Source organism: Beta vulgaris, chromosome 5 (genome assembly GCF_026745355.1).
Source record: "Beta vulgaris subsp. vulgaris cultivar EL10 chromosome 5, EL10.2, whole genome shotgun sequence".
Taxonomy (NCBI): Eukaryota; Viridiplantae; Streptophyta; class Magnoliopsida; order Caryophyllales; family Amaranthaceae; genus Beta; species Beta vulgaris.
Genome location: NC_079206.1, coordinates 57,910,141 through 57,928,005, shown reverse-complemented (window position 1 = coordinate 57,928,005; position 17,865 = coordinate 57,910,141). Strand labels below are relative to the sequence as shown.

At 33.2% G+C, this 17,865-nt stretch overlaps 1 protein-coding gene and 1 long non-coding RNA gene across 2 annotated transcripts; both read left to right on the top strand.

The window, feature by feature from the left end:
• Positions 1-8,980: 8,980 nt before the first annotated feature.
• On the top strand, positions 8,981-11,737 carry LOC104908102 (F-box/kelch-repeat protein At1g74510). Its single transcript, XM_010697177.4, has 2 exons — positions 8,981-9,328; positions 9,918-11,737. Exon 2 carries the CDS (start codon positions 9,969-9,971, stop codon positions 11,295-11,297), a length of 1,329 nt encoding a protein of 442 aa, XP_010695479.2. The 5' UTR covers positions 8,981-9,328; positions 9,918-9,968; the 3' UTR covers positions 11,298-11,737.
• A 4,327-nt stretch (positions 11,738-16,064) lies between these two features.
• Positions 16,065-17,239, top strand: LOC125497992 (uncharacterized). Its single transcript, XR_007274764.1, has 2 exons — positions 16,065-16,887; positions 16,988-17,239. It is a non-coding gene; the product is annotated as an uncharacterized LOC125497992 (long non-coding RNA).
• The last annotated feature ends 626 nt before the right edge of the window (positions 17,240-17,865 follow it).

Genomic DNA, 17,865 nt, shown 5'->3' with positions numbered 1-17,865 from the left:
GAAGGGGAAGAGAGAAGATTTGAAGACTATTGTGAATTTGTACAATCAATTTTTTTTGATGTTTGTAAATGAATGTTAAATTTTCATATTTCTTATGAAAATTTCTTTGATTATTGCTCCCTTATGAAAGCTATTAGTGTTGTTTGTCAAGATGGTGTTTTGACTGTTAGTGTTGAAAAGTTGCCACCTCTTTGACTGCTCCCTTATGAAAGCTATTAGTGCTGTTTGTCAAGATGGTATTGGTAGTGTTTTGTGGAGGTTGCACGGGGTTGATATGAAATATGGACTACTTTATTTATGATGTAATGTATGAAAATGATGGTATGAGTAAAATGGTGATGTTTTGGTTTTTCTTTTGAAGTGAATAAAATGTCTTGTTCAGTTTGCTTCAATGCGAAATTGCAATTTGGATATAATTACGAATACTCGTGTTAAATAATTTAACTGTCAAAAATATTGTTCTCCTCTGGCAACCACTTCTTAAGGTTATATGCTATAAATAGAATTTCAATCATATAATATATCTCACTCAATTATTCAGCTAAATTCTTTACTTGTATAATATAAAATTATCTTTTACCTATTTCATATTTTCGACTTATATTTAACAAAGGTAATTTATAAATTAAAAAGGATATTCCTACTATTGATAATTTTAAAAGCTCAACAATTGAATTTAAAGGGATAATTTATTGATAATTAATAAAGTTACTGCTACTTATAATGTTAGATCACTTGTATTGGATTACTCACCTTGCCACCTACATGTCGGGGTTACCTAAACATTGTTCATATTTATTTATTAAGCCTCGAAAAGTGAGGGAACAAGAAGGAAATGATATTAATGGTTAAATTAAATTATGGTATTATAACATCTGGTTTAAGAATTCACATAGTAAGATTTATCAAATTAACGCGACACATAATTTTAGCAATCATAATATTTGTCGAAAAGAGAGCTTGTTAACGCAATCATAATATCATCACAATTTATTCAAGATTCATTCAAGTTCTGTTCCTTGTAATATACAAATTTTGTATATTCGGGCGTTATAATACTATTTCAGTTATAATTTAGTAATATAACCAAGAGACATTATTAATTGTTACAGTTAAAAACAATCTAGAGCAGTTATCGGTTTACTTTTTTGGAATTCAGTTCAGTTCAGTTTGAATCGGTTTACAATGGTTTTCAGTTAATTTCAGTTCAGTTTAAAGCGGTTTTTGAAGCAGTTATTTTCAGTTCAGTTTGTGTTTGGTTCGTGTTTCAGTTCAGTTTCAGTTAAGTTATGTTATAGTTAACTTTAAACAGTTAGCTTTTGATTATTGCACTTTTCAGTTATGGGTCACTTCAGTTCAGTTTATTCTATTCAGTTGACTATTAGTTTGTAGTTCACCCAGCAATTTTTAACCAAACTGACAGCTCTACTTCTACTAGTATATTAAATAATGTATTTCAGTACTATTATCCTGTTGTTATGTATCAAATTATATAGTCTTAATGTTGTAGCTAATGTATATGATAATGTAGGTGAATATCACGCTGCAAAATTAATGACAATAATGCTACCTTTTGGGTACTACTACATGTCGATATCTGGATTGCTAATGGCATCTTTTCAGACAATAAATCCTCTATTTCTAGTAGTTAATTGGCTTGTGCTCGAATTCCATTGTTTAGTAGTACCATTATCTTTTGTTAACCACCTTTGGAGTGATCATCTTTATTACAGGTCTGATAGCAGAAGTAAGGAAATTATGTATGTTATGCTCCATAGTGACAATGGTGAGATCATCACTGGTGGAAAGTCTATCTACACCAAGATCAATCAAATTTTAAAAAGGGATTGTATTAATTCAATTATGACAACTAATGGGATGGTATGTCATATGATAAAAATTCAAAAATTGCTATATATTTTACTATGGATAATTTATGTGAATTACTCTATGAGTTTTGGTACTAATACCAAGTCTACATATCATGTCATTGATTTATGCATTCTGCTCTGGTGGTCAGGATTGGCTGATAGCCAACATCATATGATGCTTGCCCATACATTTAATATCTTATATCCTATGCTTAAAGTTCTTTACATTATGAAAATCATTAGTTGGAATATTCAAGGTGCTAAAAAAAAAATGCTCGTAGTGAGTTACTTTATCTCGCTCGAAAATTCAAACCTGACATTTTCGTTATTCTTGAAACAATGAGCTGATCTAAAATAATTAATCGCCATATTATGTTAAAAACATTAGATTTTGATGAAATTCTTATTATTTATCCAAATGGCCATTTGTGGCAGTATGTGGATACTGTGGAATTATAATGCTTGCTCGATCACTCCTTAAACATGTTCTTTCCGTCTTGCAAATTTTGTGGTACAGGAAAGGAATAGCTTACCATCCTTTTTTGGCTAACAGGTTTGTATGCCCCAGCACAAAATAATGAGAAAATTGCTTTTTGGAATGAACTTACTTCGTTCTAATTGGTGATTTTAATGAACTTTTATATATATCTCTATTATATAAGCCAAGGGAGGAGGTGTGGTGTCCTCATTTGAAATGACTAAAATATCATCTAATAACTTAAAACAATATTTTTTTATAATAAATTTAAAAATGAGAATCAATGCAACTTGCCATATGGAATAAATCAAAAATGGAATATGCAATCGCCATTAATAACTTGACTAGATTGACACAATCAATTCACAAAATTTAATTAGAATCTTCAATTAAAAAAAAATAGTGATATATCCTGAAAACATAATACTTCATATTTACAAAGTTTAAACAATATGGTTTATTAACATCTACAATCGTTAAAGAACTATACTAAAGCCGCTGACAAAGAATTATTAAATCTTGACCAAATTTTTCTAACAGTTAAAAATCGATCACTTTTAGTTCAAGAAGATAATAACATCTACAAAAAACTCAATAATTTAAATTACCACCAAAATAATATTAGATTAAAAAAATATATGTCTATTCGTACATAATATTGTCGACGCACGCATCGCGTGCTTATACTGATCGCTATCAGATTTCATTCGACTTTATCTTTGCACTTCATGCACAGGATATCGTCAGTCCTCATAACTCATTTTCTTGGAAAAAACGATATAATAATCAGTATATTTATGAAAAGCTTGATTTTTGTATAGTATCCTCTTCATGGGATGCTCTTCATCCTAATGTTACTCTCCAATATGATACATTTACATGCTCAGACCATTCTCATATCATTTTGTCAACAACTCAGGTCATACAATATAAACCCCCTAGACTTTGATTTCAAAATTCTTGGACAAATGATCCGTATACTAGAAAACTTGTACAAAGAAAATGGAAACAACAACACTCTCGCTCGCATTTTTACAATATTTGTCAAAAAATTCAATATATAAAACGAGAGCTAAAAACTTGGTCCAAAAATAAATTTGGTCATATGTAACTAAAATTAGAGAAAAATCATAACAAAATAGTTAATGTCCAAAATCAACTGCTATTATATCCTAGTAATTATCATATTGAACAACACTTAGCTTGCCTTATAATAAGATAACGAGAAAGACTATTGTCCTTTAATCAATAATATTGGGGAAATTTGTCTCACAAACAATGGCTGACAAAAGGCGATTGAAATACATCCTGTTTTCACTCAAAGATTGTATCCAAATTAAAACGTCAACAAATTCTAAAAATAAGGAGTGTTATGAACCAATGGGTGGATTCCCGTTTGAAATTAGCATGGCTTTCCAAGCTGAATTTTACGAACAGTTTAGCTCTAAAGTTCAGTCTAATCGAACCATTATAACCTCTTATACATCTCCAACAGTAACTGATGAAGATAATATACAACTAATTGTTCTGATTTCTAATGAAGAAATTCGTAAACCTCTTTTTAGTATCGACCCTACAAAATCCCCGAGCTCAGATGGACTTGAAGCTAAATTTTTCCAACATTATTGGGATATCGTAGGCTTATATATTTGCAAAGCGGTAAACGATTGCTTTACAAACGATATGTTTCTAAGAAGTGTTAATCATACTTTGATGACTTTAATACCAAAAGTCGCTAACCCGCAAAAGCCTAATCAATTTCGATCGATAAGTTTATGTAATACAATGTACAAAATCATTTCTATAATCCTAGTCGCAAGACTTTGGCCCATCCTTACCAGAATTATTAGCCCATTTCTGAATGCATTTACACCAAGAAGATTAATTCATGACAATCTACACACTATTGCCTTTTCTATTTCTAGTAACAAGCCACATCTAATTTATCCTCTTTTTCCACCCATGTCATTCACTTTTTAATATTTTAACCCACTTTTTAGTTTCTCTCTCTCACTTTTCAGTTTTTCTCTCCACCTTTTTACTTTATCTCTCATACTTTTGTACTTCCTCCTTGGTTCTCCCCCAAAGTGAAGTGAGTAAATTAAAAAGAAACGGAGAGATTAATAATAATAATAATAATCATAATAATAATAATAATAATATTAATAATAATAATAATAATAATAATAATAATAATTATTATTATTATTGTTATTATAATTGAGCTGAATTGAACGAAACTGAAGTGAACTGAAAATAAGTCCAAAAGAACATAGACTAAGTCTAGTTTCCATTCAATTATCAAAAGCGAGCACATCAAAAATTATAGTCAAAAGAGTAGACGTGACTCCTTTTCCACATTTCTTCAAATGATTTTCCACTTTGTTTTCGCTCAAACTCGTATTAATTATATGTCCTGATGATCCTTATCATTGTAGGTTCCTTCCAAATGCTCATAATCCTCAAACTTAGATAATCATACTCCAAATACGTTCTCAATACCTGAAATTCATAAAAGACCACGAAAATATACCGAATAGGAATATAATAGCATAATTGAAGAATGTAATTGATTTGAACCTAAAAATGAATATATATATATATATATATATATATATATATATATATATATATTATATATATATATATATATATATATATATATATATATATAATATATATATATATATATATATACACCCACATATATGACATACCAACGATCAATTTTTGGATTCTTGTCTAGGGAGGGGACAATGCGCCCAAGGTTAATCCGTGGATTGGGAGTAAGGACTGCAAATGTTGAAACACCTTCTCATCGTTAGATTATGTGAGGGTTGAAGTTGAAGAGGATATGTGAATTTGATAATAATGGTAAGGTTTATATCCATTATCCGTGCTATAATATCACTTGATCAAGTTTTAGAGACGATCACTCAATTTCTTAACTGAACAATTTCAGGGTATCACCATCAATTTCAGCGTTATCAGAGGGCAAAATAGGCAAGATTGCTTTTATTAGACCTAAAACTTTATTGAAAGGTAAGTTGAACGCCCTATAATTGTGAATCAAGACATGGGATTACTTCAATTACGATTATCTATGACATTCATGCTTTAGCATTATATTATAAGTTAGATCCTTAATTATATTGTACAAGTTTTTTTGAGGGGATAGTCTCCACAAGTGATAATTTTCTTCTTTGGTCCGGGAACAAATTATAAGTATGTGCCTATACATTCTGGGGCTAGCTCCATAAAAATTAGAGTAGACAAAAGGTTTTCAACGCTTTTGTAGTGGACGCTCCATACATGCTTGGGCGCTCCATACATGGTAGAGCGTACACTCTTTTCTGGCATAAACAATTATATCTCTTTCGTTTTTCATCGGAATCTTGTTACTGTTTGTTGGAAAGCTATCGAGTAACACTTTCAATTCCAACTTGAATCACCAAATGTTGTTATGTATCTTGAAAGTTAGGTCAATTTAAAATTGACACTTGTGCACAAATTCAACCTTTCATAAAGCTAAGGTCTAAATCTTGCTAAAATTACTTCATTTTATAGGCGTGCATGATTGAGACGAGACCTTTGAGGTCGAGCCCTCAACATCAAACTCAAAGTGAGCATCACCAAACTCCATAAAATAGTCAAAATAACTAAAATTCATAAATAAGCTATAAATAACAAAGTTATTAGATTAAGCAAACAGGCTAGAAAATGCAAAATGAGGAGAAGGAGTTTTTAAATGCAAAATAAGCGAAATCTGGTATTTTTTTGGATCGGGATCGGAATTTTTGCAATCCAGTCCGATCTTAGACCCGTTGGACCAAAATTTATATATTTTTTTAATTTTTTTAAATATATGTTTATAAACTAAATACATTAAATTAAAATTTTTAATAATAATAATCCTAAAGTAATAAATAGTAGGTTTTTAACTTTCTAACTTTATACCTTTTTAAAGTTTTTTTTTTTTACCTATCAACTTTTTTTACTAAAATGATAGAAATTACGGTCCAACCGATCCGATCCGATTTTTTTCGGGTTTGCACCGGACCGGACCGGACCGACAATCCGGAATCAGTTTTTTTTTTTTGCGGACCAAGCTAAGGACCGGAATGGATCCAAATTCCGATCCGATGCGGTCTGGATTCCAGTCCGTCTCTGATTTTTGCACAACCTTAATTACTTGGAATAGTTAAATCGCCAATATTGATTTGAATATATTAACTCAAGTATCATAAAAAGTGGATAATTAAGAAAACTAATTATGCATGTTCGAAATCGAATCTAGTGACAATGAGGTCCAAGTGTTGTTCAAGCAGCTTACATTTTCGACAATTCTAGGTAAAACCACCACCACCACCTGAACCCTGACCACTGACCTCTCCCCCACCCCACGCCACCCTCACCTTACCCCGATGAGCAGCCCCCACCCCACCTCGCCCTCACCCTCACCCCCCAATGAACCATTAAATAAATGAACTTTAGACTTTACTAAGACATTTTACCTAACAGATTGATAGCACACAACAGATTAGAACATAGATAAATTCATGCTCAGATATTAGATATATAGTCACATATGCCCTGAATCATACATGTAAGTTCAGTCAATTTCACCAACAACTTGTTTAGTAAATGAGAAAAAGAGAAAGGAAAAGAATAGAGAACAAAGAAAAGAAAGATAAAAGAAAGTAATTAATTATATTTTTCATTGTTTAGTTTACTGTAAGGATTTGAAAACATATATGGTTCACCAAAGGAAATAAAGAGAAAGGAAAACTTAAGTTGATAAATTTTAGTTTTGTCTTTCCTCCTAAATTTCTCCAGTTTTTGAAGGAAAAGAAAGTGAGAATCTTACTAAAATATTTTCCTACACTTACTTTCACTTCTTATTAAATTCTATTTATAATTTTAAAAAACAAACATATTGTAGTCACTTAACACTTTTATTTTCTTTTATTTCCATCCAAATCCTCCTAAGCAAATTAAACCAAGTGTAAATATAAAGTTCCAAAAAAGATCACCTAGCGTAATTCTAGGTTTCAATAAAAGTTCACCATATTTACCCCATTAAAAGAAACAACATTGGTAACACTTGTAGTATGGTCTTCCCAAATCAGTTCTCATATCCAAACATATATTGAAAAAATAATAATTAATTCGAGTCATTTAATTATAAAATTCTTAAAAAGAGGTTTCTCTATAACATTAAATAATAAAATTATTATAAAAATCATTAGATGAATATATTTCATTATGTATATTTTATTATATAATCATTGTATTCAAATAAAGAAATAATTATTATATAAACTCATATAAAATGGAATATAAAAAGTGAAAGTATTGGGTCAGACCGTCTGACCCAATACTTTCCGTCGGACAGGATGAGCAAGCGCAAGGAAGAAGACGAAGAAGATGCAATGACTTCACCATCTTCACATGAAGCACAATATTGCATAAAATAATCTCACTACGTCTTCATTTCCTCTTTTGTTGTCGTCTCTTATTATTCTCAAGATTTACATCTACTAGATTGCATTTATAGGAAATTTCTTCAATACAATAGCCTCTAAATTCCAGTTTTTTTTTTTTTCCCTTTTTAAATTTCTTTTAAAAATTTCATCTTCTTTCTTCTTCTGGGTTCTAATAAGGTTTTTGCTGTGAAATTTGCAATCTTGGGGTTTATGGTTAAGAGTGAAATTGAAAATGGTTTGTGAGAATGATGTGGAAGAGAGAGAAAAGAGGAGAGAGAAGGATGAACCATTTATTTGAATTCATTGATAAGAATGCTCTAATGTATAACTGCAAGTTTTCTCTTTGATCCAACAATAATTTGCAAGTAGGAACTGCGATTGGGGTGGTTGGCTTATAATGCCTTGGGTGGAGGCTCTATAAGAAGCCAATACAGACGATTTCTTCTTACCTTTTTGTTAATTTTTTTTTTAGTTTAAGCCTATATTGTAATTTAGATTGAGCTAGTTTACCACTTATATAGTAGTTGATAGCTTAGTGAATAGGAGATCTCTTGCGTCTTAGAAAATTAAGGACATGTTCGTCCGGACTTAATTTCAGTTCATTTTAATTCAATTCAATTAAATTAATTTATTTCACAATTTCAGTTAAGTTTAACTCCATTCAGTTCAACTTATATTTTTTTGTTCAATTCTGTTCAATTCAACTGAAAAGAACAAAGTTGCAACGTATAATATATGAGTCCATCAAAAAAGGTTGGATATAATGGGGATTGCCAATCCGACTTCTTTATTTCATTTCCTTTAATAGACTATCAAACCATTATAATGCATATAAAAAGATGCATTTTCTCCAACTTATTTCTCGTAAACTTATTTTCCTCAAATTTTAATTTCCAATGAAGATTCTAAATCCAAATATTTATTTCAATTTAGTAAAAATAAAATGAAACGAACGAGTTTATTAAAAATCAGGTAAAACGAACCAGATCTAACATCTAAACTCTAAACGGGTTAGTGTTGTGGACTTGTGGGGGGACGAAAGAACACGTGTAGAAAGGGGCACATCGGCCGTCTTTGTGTTCTCTTTTGGCCGCCACCCGTATAACTCTCTGTCAAAGCCGCCCCCTCCATTCTCATTTCCACTCACCCCACCTTCTTACTTCTTCGTCTTCTCTCTCTTTCTTTTTCTGTATACCCTTTTCTGGTCCCACAGCCGCAATACCCACAAAATTTTACCTTACAAATTGAGAAAAACACTAAAGTTAGAAGAATAAATAAACAAAGAACCGAAAAAATAAATATGACAGAGAAAAAAAGAACGCACTGTGCAGTTGTGCTGTGTGATTCGCACTTTTTCTCTTACGAAGCAGAGTGAATGAGTGAAAACTCCAGATTTCAGCAAATTAAATCAAAAGTAGACATTATTCTTTGAAGAAAAATTGAGCTTTCAACTTTTCTTTCTCTCTCCTCCTTCCACAATCTCGATCCAATCGGTAAATTCCACTTTCTCTCTCCTCTTTCTATCTATGCATCGCCATCATCGTCGTCGTCATCGATCATTAATTTTCAATTCCAATCATAAGTCATGATCATCATTTGTTTGTTTTGTGAATAAAAGGTCTTTTTTTTTTTGTGGGTTATTGTTGTTAGTGGGATTTATGACGATTTTATCTGTGTTTTTGACCAATTAGCAATTTTTGTGTTGTGGGTTCTTTTCTTTTATTCATGATTTTTATTGGGTATGTTTTTGATTTTTCCTGCTGCTTCATGTTAGGGATTTGCACTTTCTAGTTTCTAATATAAATTTCGGGAGTTATTTCACTCCTTTTTTTTGTTTTTGTTTTCTTGTTTCATTTGTCGCTGGTTGAACTTTTGGGTATCTTAATTTTCAAGCTAAAAGTTAGGATCTTTCGTTTTCTTAGATTGATTGGTTTATGTGGCAGGTGATTTGATTTCTGGATCTTCTCTTATATCTTTTGTTGGATTGTTGCTTAGATTTCTTTCATAGGGTTTGGTATAGATTTTGGCGTGATATTGAAATTTATTGGTAATTTTGGATTTGGATTTTTATCTGTTTTGCAGAGAGTTTTTAGTGGTGGTTTTTACGATTTTTGAAGTTTTAAGTCTATCCAAATGTTGGAAGATCTTTCATTTGCTTTCTTAAGGGACTTCTCTAGTCGCTGTGAACAGGAAAGTAATTGGATGTATGATGGATTTAGTTTATTTGGGACCTCCAATTATAAGCGTAAATCTGAAGATGGCGAAAAACTTGGGAACTCACTCAAGTTGTTGAAAATCAATAAGACAGGGGAAATGGAAGTCGATTTCTTGAACCTTTCAGTTTCCCTGGTTGTAGACCCATCTGAGAACATTGACAATGCTGATGGAGATCAGTCAGATACGAGTTCTCTTATTCACCAAATTGGAAAGGACAACTCAATAGACTGCATTGCTCGCTGCTCTAGGTCCGATTATGGGTCTATTGCTGCTGTGAATCGTAACTTTCGTTCTTTAATCGAGAGCGAAGAGCTTTACAAATTAAGGCGGAAAATGGGTATTGTGGAGCATTGGATTTACTTTTCTTGCAGTCTGCTTGAATGGGAGGTATTTGATCCCATTCGCCTTCGTTGGAAGCATTTGCCTAGAATGCCTTCCAATGATTGCTTTATGCATTCGGATAAGGAGTCACTTGCGGTTGGTACCGAACTTTTGGTCTTTGGAAAGGGAATAACCACTCACTTGATTTATAAATATAGCCTTGTGACAAATTCATGGTCTACTGGCATGGAAATGAATACGCCAAGGTGCTTATTTGGTTCTGCTACACTGGGAGGTATTGCCATTGTAGCTGGTGGATGTGATTTTCGGGGAAATATATTTTCCTCAGCCGAGCTATACAATTCAGATACTGGGACATGGGTGACTCTCCCAAGTATGAATAAAGCTAGGAAGAAATGTTCCGCTGTCTTTATGGACGGCAAGTTCTATGTAGTTGGGGGACTCGGGGTTGAGAACTCGAATCCTCTTACTTGTGGAGAGGTTTTTGATTTGGAGAGACGGACTTGGACTGAGATACCGGACATGCTTCCTTTGAGGAATCCCGAGCCAGGGGCACCTGAATCATTTGCAATGTCAGAAGCACCCCCTCTGCTGACCGTGGTGAATAATGAGCTCTATGCTGCAGATTATGCAAGGAAAGAGGTCAGGAAATACAATAAAAGCTTAAACTCATGGGCCACGGTAGGAAGTTTGCCAGAGAGGGCGGTCTCAATGCATGGCTGGGGTCTAGCATTTCGAGGATGTGGCGATGAGCTTATTGTTTTAGGGGGTCCTAGGGCTTTGGATGGAGGTTACATAGAAGTAAATTCTTGGGCTCCCTCTGTAAGCCCACAGCAATGGACGGTGCTTGGTAGGAAACAATCTGGTGGTTTTGTGTACAATTGTGCAATAATGGGCTGCTAATAAGATGCTAGGATAGCACCACATTGGTGCTCTATGATTAAAGATTGATAAATGCCGTTTTTATCTGGTGGTTGGTCTATAACTCACCTTGGAAAGGTTGCATTTCCTATGTAGGCTCTTGCCATTCTGCATTTGAGTCTTAATTCTGTACCATTCATCTGCATATTCTTCTTTCAGCATCTCTGGAGAGTATGTTGAGCATTAGTCTCAAATATGGTTCAATAACTTGAAGCAGTGAGCCATTTTAGTCTCCATCAAGTAAATGTAGAAAGTCGTTCTGGAATTGAGGTGTCCCTTTTACTTTGCTTTTCCTTTCCAACATCTGACCATTTAGTATTTCATAGACTATGAATTATCAATTGCTCTCTCAGAGCTTCAGTTTAGCTTGACTATGTTTCGCTTCTCATTAATTTTCAATTGATAATACATGAATTTCTTGAGATAGCTTGACTATAATTTCTTGCTCGACATTTGGTAGTAATAAAAAATTTCTGACCATGAGAAGTTGGGTGTACTCTTTATGTCTGGCCAGTTTCATTTCATCCATTCATTCATCGAATTTTTTGTGAAGGCAAGGAGAATCATCTTGTAACCATGACTAATTTCTGTATAGGAATAGGTTTGGTTCTCATTTTTCTCTCTTTAGTGATTGTTTTGTGCTTATAGATTTGTTATATCATGATATGAAGTGGTGATTTATATTTGGAGGTCTTTTTGTAAGATAGCAAATAATTTTTTTTGGCATCGGCAAATAATTTTCTGATAGAAGCTAAACTTGATTTCAGAATACATTAAGCAGCCATAGCTAGGTTTTAGTTACTTAACTCAACTAATACCAGGTTATGTGACTAAAATAGTGTCTTCACCATTTCTCAAAAAACCCTATCAGACCAATCGCCTAGATCAGGAGCATGATATGCACTATGCTCTTGATTAATGTTCTATTTATTGCAAGTGCATGAGTCATGACTATCATGTTTTTTCTATTATGAATTTGTGTTCTTTTATTCTGAACTTCATATCTGTTACTGTCTGTGTACAAGCATGATGCTATAGGGAACTTAATTTGCATATCTTATTATCTAACACTCCCTTTGACTGTTGGGTGACATCAGGAGTAATTGTACTAGGGATTTGGGTGTTCTGAAAGATGGTATCAGAAACTTTTCTGTCAAGTTTATAGCCTAATCCCTCAATAAGGGAAATAATGATTAGAAGCTCTGTTCTTCAGCTGTAACTTTCTTTTAGTGATCCATCATAGTTGCTAGCAGCGTGAATTCTCCTATTTGCTAGCAAATCTATTTCCGACTCTAAAGCCGGTTATTGGTATCAGGCACTTGAGCTGATATGCTGATTACCTGCATTACTTGGTATAGGCTGCAAAATTTATGTGGATTTTCGTACTGCTCATTCAACAAGGGACTATTTGTTTCTTTAGGGTAACTGTCAGAAATTCTGCATTTGTGATGGCAGATACTATGCTAGTCGTCAAACATAACTGATCATTATTCATTAAGCAATCTCGATAGAAAGTAGTTTTTGAGCTAACTGCTGCTGAGTACTGTAGTATAGTTTTCTACGAGCTACATTTCCATGGTTACGTCAATGGCGGCATTCTGTACCAATGTTCCATGATTTCCTATGTCCCATCATTTGCCGGCATCACTTTAAACCCATTCCTCTTCAGGAGGCTCCTGGATACAGCGAGTTAGGTGCAGGAGCAGCCTTATCCCGAGGGACGCTTAACCATTAACCGTGACTGTCCAAATTGAACTCTCACATACTTTTCTCACATCGGCCGTGCTATATTTCCATTTTGATCTTGGACTTCATTGCAGATGCACGTACTTTCTCAGTTTTATTTTAAATTCGACATTTGCACGTACTTTCTCTGTTTTATTTTAAATTCGACGCTTTTTTGGTGTGTAGATATATAATCAAACGTTGGAGGTAGTATTGAACTTTTGATTGGCTTGACTTTTTTGTGCTTTAAATTCTCTCCACTGATTTCTGTAATCAGTCAGTTTTGGGTTTTGGTTGACTGGGTTGTCTGGATGACGTTATAAACCTTTTGACCCATCTGTGTTTAATTGTACTTTACTGCCTAACAATTCTTTTCCCCCTAGGCCCCACCTCCACTCTATCCCCTCCATCCAAAAACAAAAGATTTAAAGGAAGATGATTATTTGGCTTTGAACAATAACTAGGGAAGTCAAAATATATTAGCAATACATTTTTTTTTTTACGTAAACATGGCAATTTCATTTATTATTATAATGTTAAACATATTACAATTCAAAAATAAGTTGTTCCAGACAATAAATAGGAGGAATATAATAATGTTAAACATATTACAATCCAAAAATAAGTTGTTTCAGACAATAAATAGGAGGGATAGGAAAACTTCGTGATTCTACAAGCCTTTGCCATGCTCTGCTACTTGGTTATGTTCTAATCAAAAGATTCGGTCTCTTGTTGATCCGTAGCCTACACGCACATTTTTAATATGTTGGAATGTAAATTAGAGTGCTCCATTGTAAGAAACTCTAGAGCATTTTACAATCTGAGTAAATGATAGCCTCGGGGAAGTTTTGGGTCTCCACCACATATAATGCCTCCAGTATTGCTGAGTTGTTAGTTGGCAAACACCCCGAGCCAGTGGCCATTGCCATCTCGAGTAACCCCACCAATTCCCGCTACCTCTAGTGTACCCAGAAAGGAAGTATCAACGTAGATCATAAGATAGTCCATATTAGCAATACATTGGTGGGCATGGTGGCTAGTGTGAATCAATGTACGGCGGCTTGGGAGTAACGGAATTTTTCTTCATGTTGCCATTTATCCAGATTAATCACATTTTTACATGATACTAAATATACCAGACTATTACATTATTTTTACATGTTGTGAAATAATACCAGACTATAATATGTTGATGTTGAATGCACATATTGCCATCTCTATTCTCTGGTTGCCAATTTGCCATTGATTTTCTTTTGGAGTTGAAAGTAATTTGTAGTACTAGAGATTGCCACGAAACATGTTGATGTAGTTTTGCTTTGGTTTTACACGAAATATGTTGATAATAGATATGCTTTGGTCTTACCTCTTAGTTATCAATTTTATAGTACTTTAGTTTTTTCAAGTAAGGGAAAAAAATACATATTTGAACAATATACGTACTCTAATAAGTCATCTTAGTGTATTAAGCTTATCTTTTTCTTTTCATAGATTAAGGAGTGTTTTGTATACATTGTTAGATAGAATGTTAATATTGCCGAGTTTAACTCTATTTAGTATTAATGTCTATCTTTAGTGGATTGATTACCCGCTTAGTAGATCAACTATTCTCCTAATCGAGGTCTAACTCTAGGGATGTGACCATAAACTGTTGGAAATTTTGAAAAAATTAAATATATTTTGTTAATTAATATTTAGTTTTCAAAATATTTAGTGGTCCATTTTATGTGGGTAGTTACCCATGATCAAGGAACTCCCCATCATCCTCTCCCCACTTCCTTAACCACTCATAACGTTCACCATTTTCTTAGGGCTCTTTGATGGCAAGACTCTAATATAAAATAGGTGTTTTATTCTGAAAATAAAGGTCACTAAATCTACTCTCTAAAAATAAAAAGGAACACCATTTATACAGTGAAAGTAACGGTTTGGGACCGAAATTCAGAAAAACAAATCAATTGAGTACACTAGTTTGAGGAAGAAGAAGGAGACAACAAATTAGCAATGGCTGGAGGTAATTTTCATCCACTTTAGAGCTTCCGCGCATGCAATTCATGTCCAATTCAGATTATTTATGAGCATGTTAAGTATTATTATACTTACATTTGGTATCAGAACGAGTGTTGCTCCTCTGCCTTGTCTTAGTTCTTCTTTTCTTCATCTGCTTTTCAGATATGAGATTTTCTTGTTTTGAGCAATTGAGTGCATTTATTTTTATTTTTATTTTTTTTAAATATTTTTTCGCTTATTGTTGAAGAAGAGTTCTATCTTTTTTTTTATTATTTGATTGTATCTCGTGGTTAGAGAGTCTTCATTTTTCTCATGCTTTAGCCTTTTATGTTGAGAAAATCAATGAAGAAGATGAAGTCTCTACTGTATCGTGAGTTTTGTTTTGTTTTTTGTCTGCCATGCCACTTGTACGCATTTATTGTCATTACTTTTTTTAAATTTTTTTTAATGACTTTAATGTACTTCTGGAGTTCCGTATAATGAGTTTTAATGACTGTATGTATACGGAACTGCATATTATGTTGGAGTACTGCCTTGATTATTTTTTGGACTTTTGGAGTTTCGTATGTAATATGCAGTATATTCGTATCGCGTTAAAATGAGTTTGTTACTTGTGTCAGTATATATTTTGTTCGAGTAACATGTTGTTTCTCGTTTGTATCAATTGAGTTTTTGGTAAAATTTTATTAGTTGGGGAGTAGCCACAACACCTTTAATTATTAAAATTTTGTTTTTGGAATCACATGTGGATACTAGACTTTTGTTGTAATTAATTGTATATAATATAATAAAACTTACCCACATGAATTTTATTGTGTTTGAACAATTAATTGGGGTGAAATATAAATTTTGTTTCTTAAGCAACCCACAAGATTAAGAAATTGATACAATTTATTAGTTTCACCATACAGTTATTACTATAAATCTAATTGAGTAAACTTTAGCCAACAGGCAAGTTTTATGTCACTAGATTCATATTTTACATGATTTACATTGGTAAAACATGACTAATGTTAAAGGTTTCAAATTTATTAATAAGCATGATTATTTCTAACTGTAATTTATTTTTGCCGTAGTTTTACCTGTGAATATTTCTGATATCAAATGTGCAATTTCTGAATTAAAAGGTGATAACTATAAGGTGTGGAAAGAAAGAGTGTTACTGCAGTTGGGATGGATGGATATTGACTATGCTATTAGGAAAGACGAACCGCCTAGCATTACTGCGAGTAGTACTCCAGATGCAGTTGATCTTTATGAAAAGTGGGAGAGGTCTAACCGCCTCTTTGTTATGTTCATAAAGACCAAGATTAGTGCTAGTATTTGTGGTTCCGTCGATAAGCATACCAAAGTCAAAGATCTTCTGGAGGCCATTGATGAGCAGTTTGCATCTTCTGACAAAGATCTTGCTAGCACCTTAATTATGCAGAGTTTAAGGGAGTGCGTGATCATATGATGCGCATGAGGGACATTGCAGCTCAGCTTAAGGACTTGAAAGTTACCATTTCTGACACTTTCCTTGTGCATCAAATTTTATGCACTCTTCCTCACCAATATGGCTCTTTTAAGGTCTCTTACAACACACATAAGGATAAATGGTCAATTAATGAGCATATGATCATGTGTGTTCAAGAGGAAGGAAGATTGGTGATGGAGGAGGGTGAAAAGGCGAACTAATCTACTTATGCAAAGAAGAAGAAGGATCACACTAAGGATAAGGAAAAAGGTCAGATTCCAGCCAATCAAGCCATCAAGAAAGAGTCTTCGTGTTTTTTCTGTAAGAAGAATGGACACATGAAGAAAGACTGTGTAAAGTTCAAGGCTTGGCTTGAGAAGAAAGGTAATTTTCTTATGTTTGTTTGTTATGAATCTAATATGGTTAGTGTTAATCATGGTGGATTGACTCTGTTACTACAATCCATGTTTCGAATACCTTGTAGGGTATGACAAACCTATGGAAACCAATGGGGAGTGAACATCACATCTATTCAGGCAACCAGATGAGTTCGCATGTAGAGGTCGTTGGGACATGCAGCTTAATTTAAGTAGTGGTTTTATTTTGCATTTAGAGAGAACATTTTATGTTCCAAATTTATCTAGAAATTTGATTTCAGTTTCAAGACTTGTACCTTCGAGAATTTCCTTTAATTTTTCAGACTCTGGTTTCAGTTTAATTAAAGATTATGAAATTATTGGTTATGATATTTTGTGTGATGTTTTATATCGTCTTAAATTGAAAAATAATATCGCTAATAGTTCTTTGCATGTTAATACTAGTTTAAAGCGTTGTATTGTGAATGAAGAGTCCTCTATGTTATGGCACCGGAGATTGGGACATATCTCCATTGAAAGAGTCAAGATATTGGTAAAGGAAGGAGTACTTGATGCTCTAGACTTTGCTGATTTTCAGACTTGTGTTGGTTGTATTAAGGGAAAGAAAACTAACAAATCTAAAAAGGGTGCTAAGAAGAGCTCCGACCTATTAGGGATTATACAGTCCGAACATGAACGCTAAAGATCCGAAATAATCACTTTTATTGATGATTATTCACGATATATATGTATCTCTACTTACTTCTTTCTAAAGACGAAGCTTTAGATGCCTTTAAATTGTTCAAGACTGAAGTAGAGAAACAATGTGGTAAGGACATTAAGATCGTGAGATCAGATAGAAGTAGAGAGTACTATGGTAGATACACCGAGAATGGACAAGCATCAAGACCATTTGCAAAATTTCTTCAAGAAAATGGGATTGTTTCCCAATACACTATGTCTGGTTCTCCAGACTAAAATGGTGTAGCAGAAAGAAGAAATAGGA

Coding starts and splice junctions, on each gene's coding strand:
- LOC104908102 (XM_010697177.4), top strand. CDS start 9,969: ATGTTGGAAGATCTTTCATTTGCTTTCTTAAGGGACTTCTCTAGTCGC.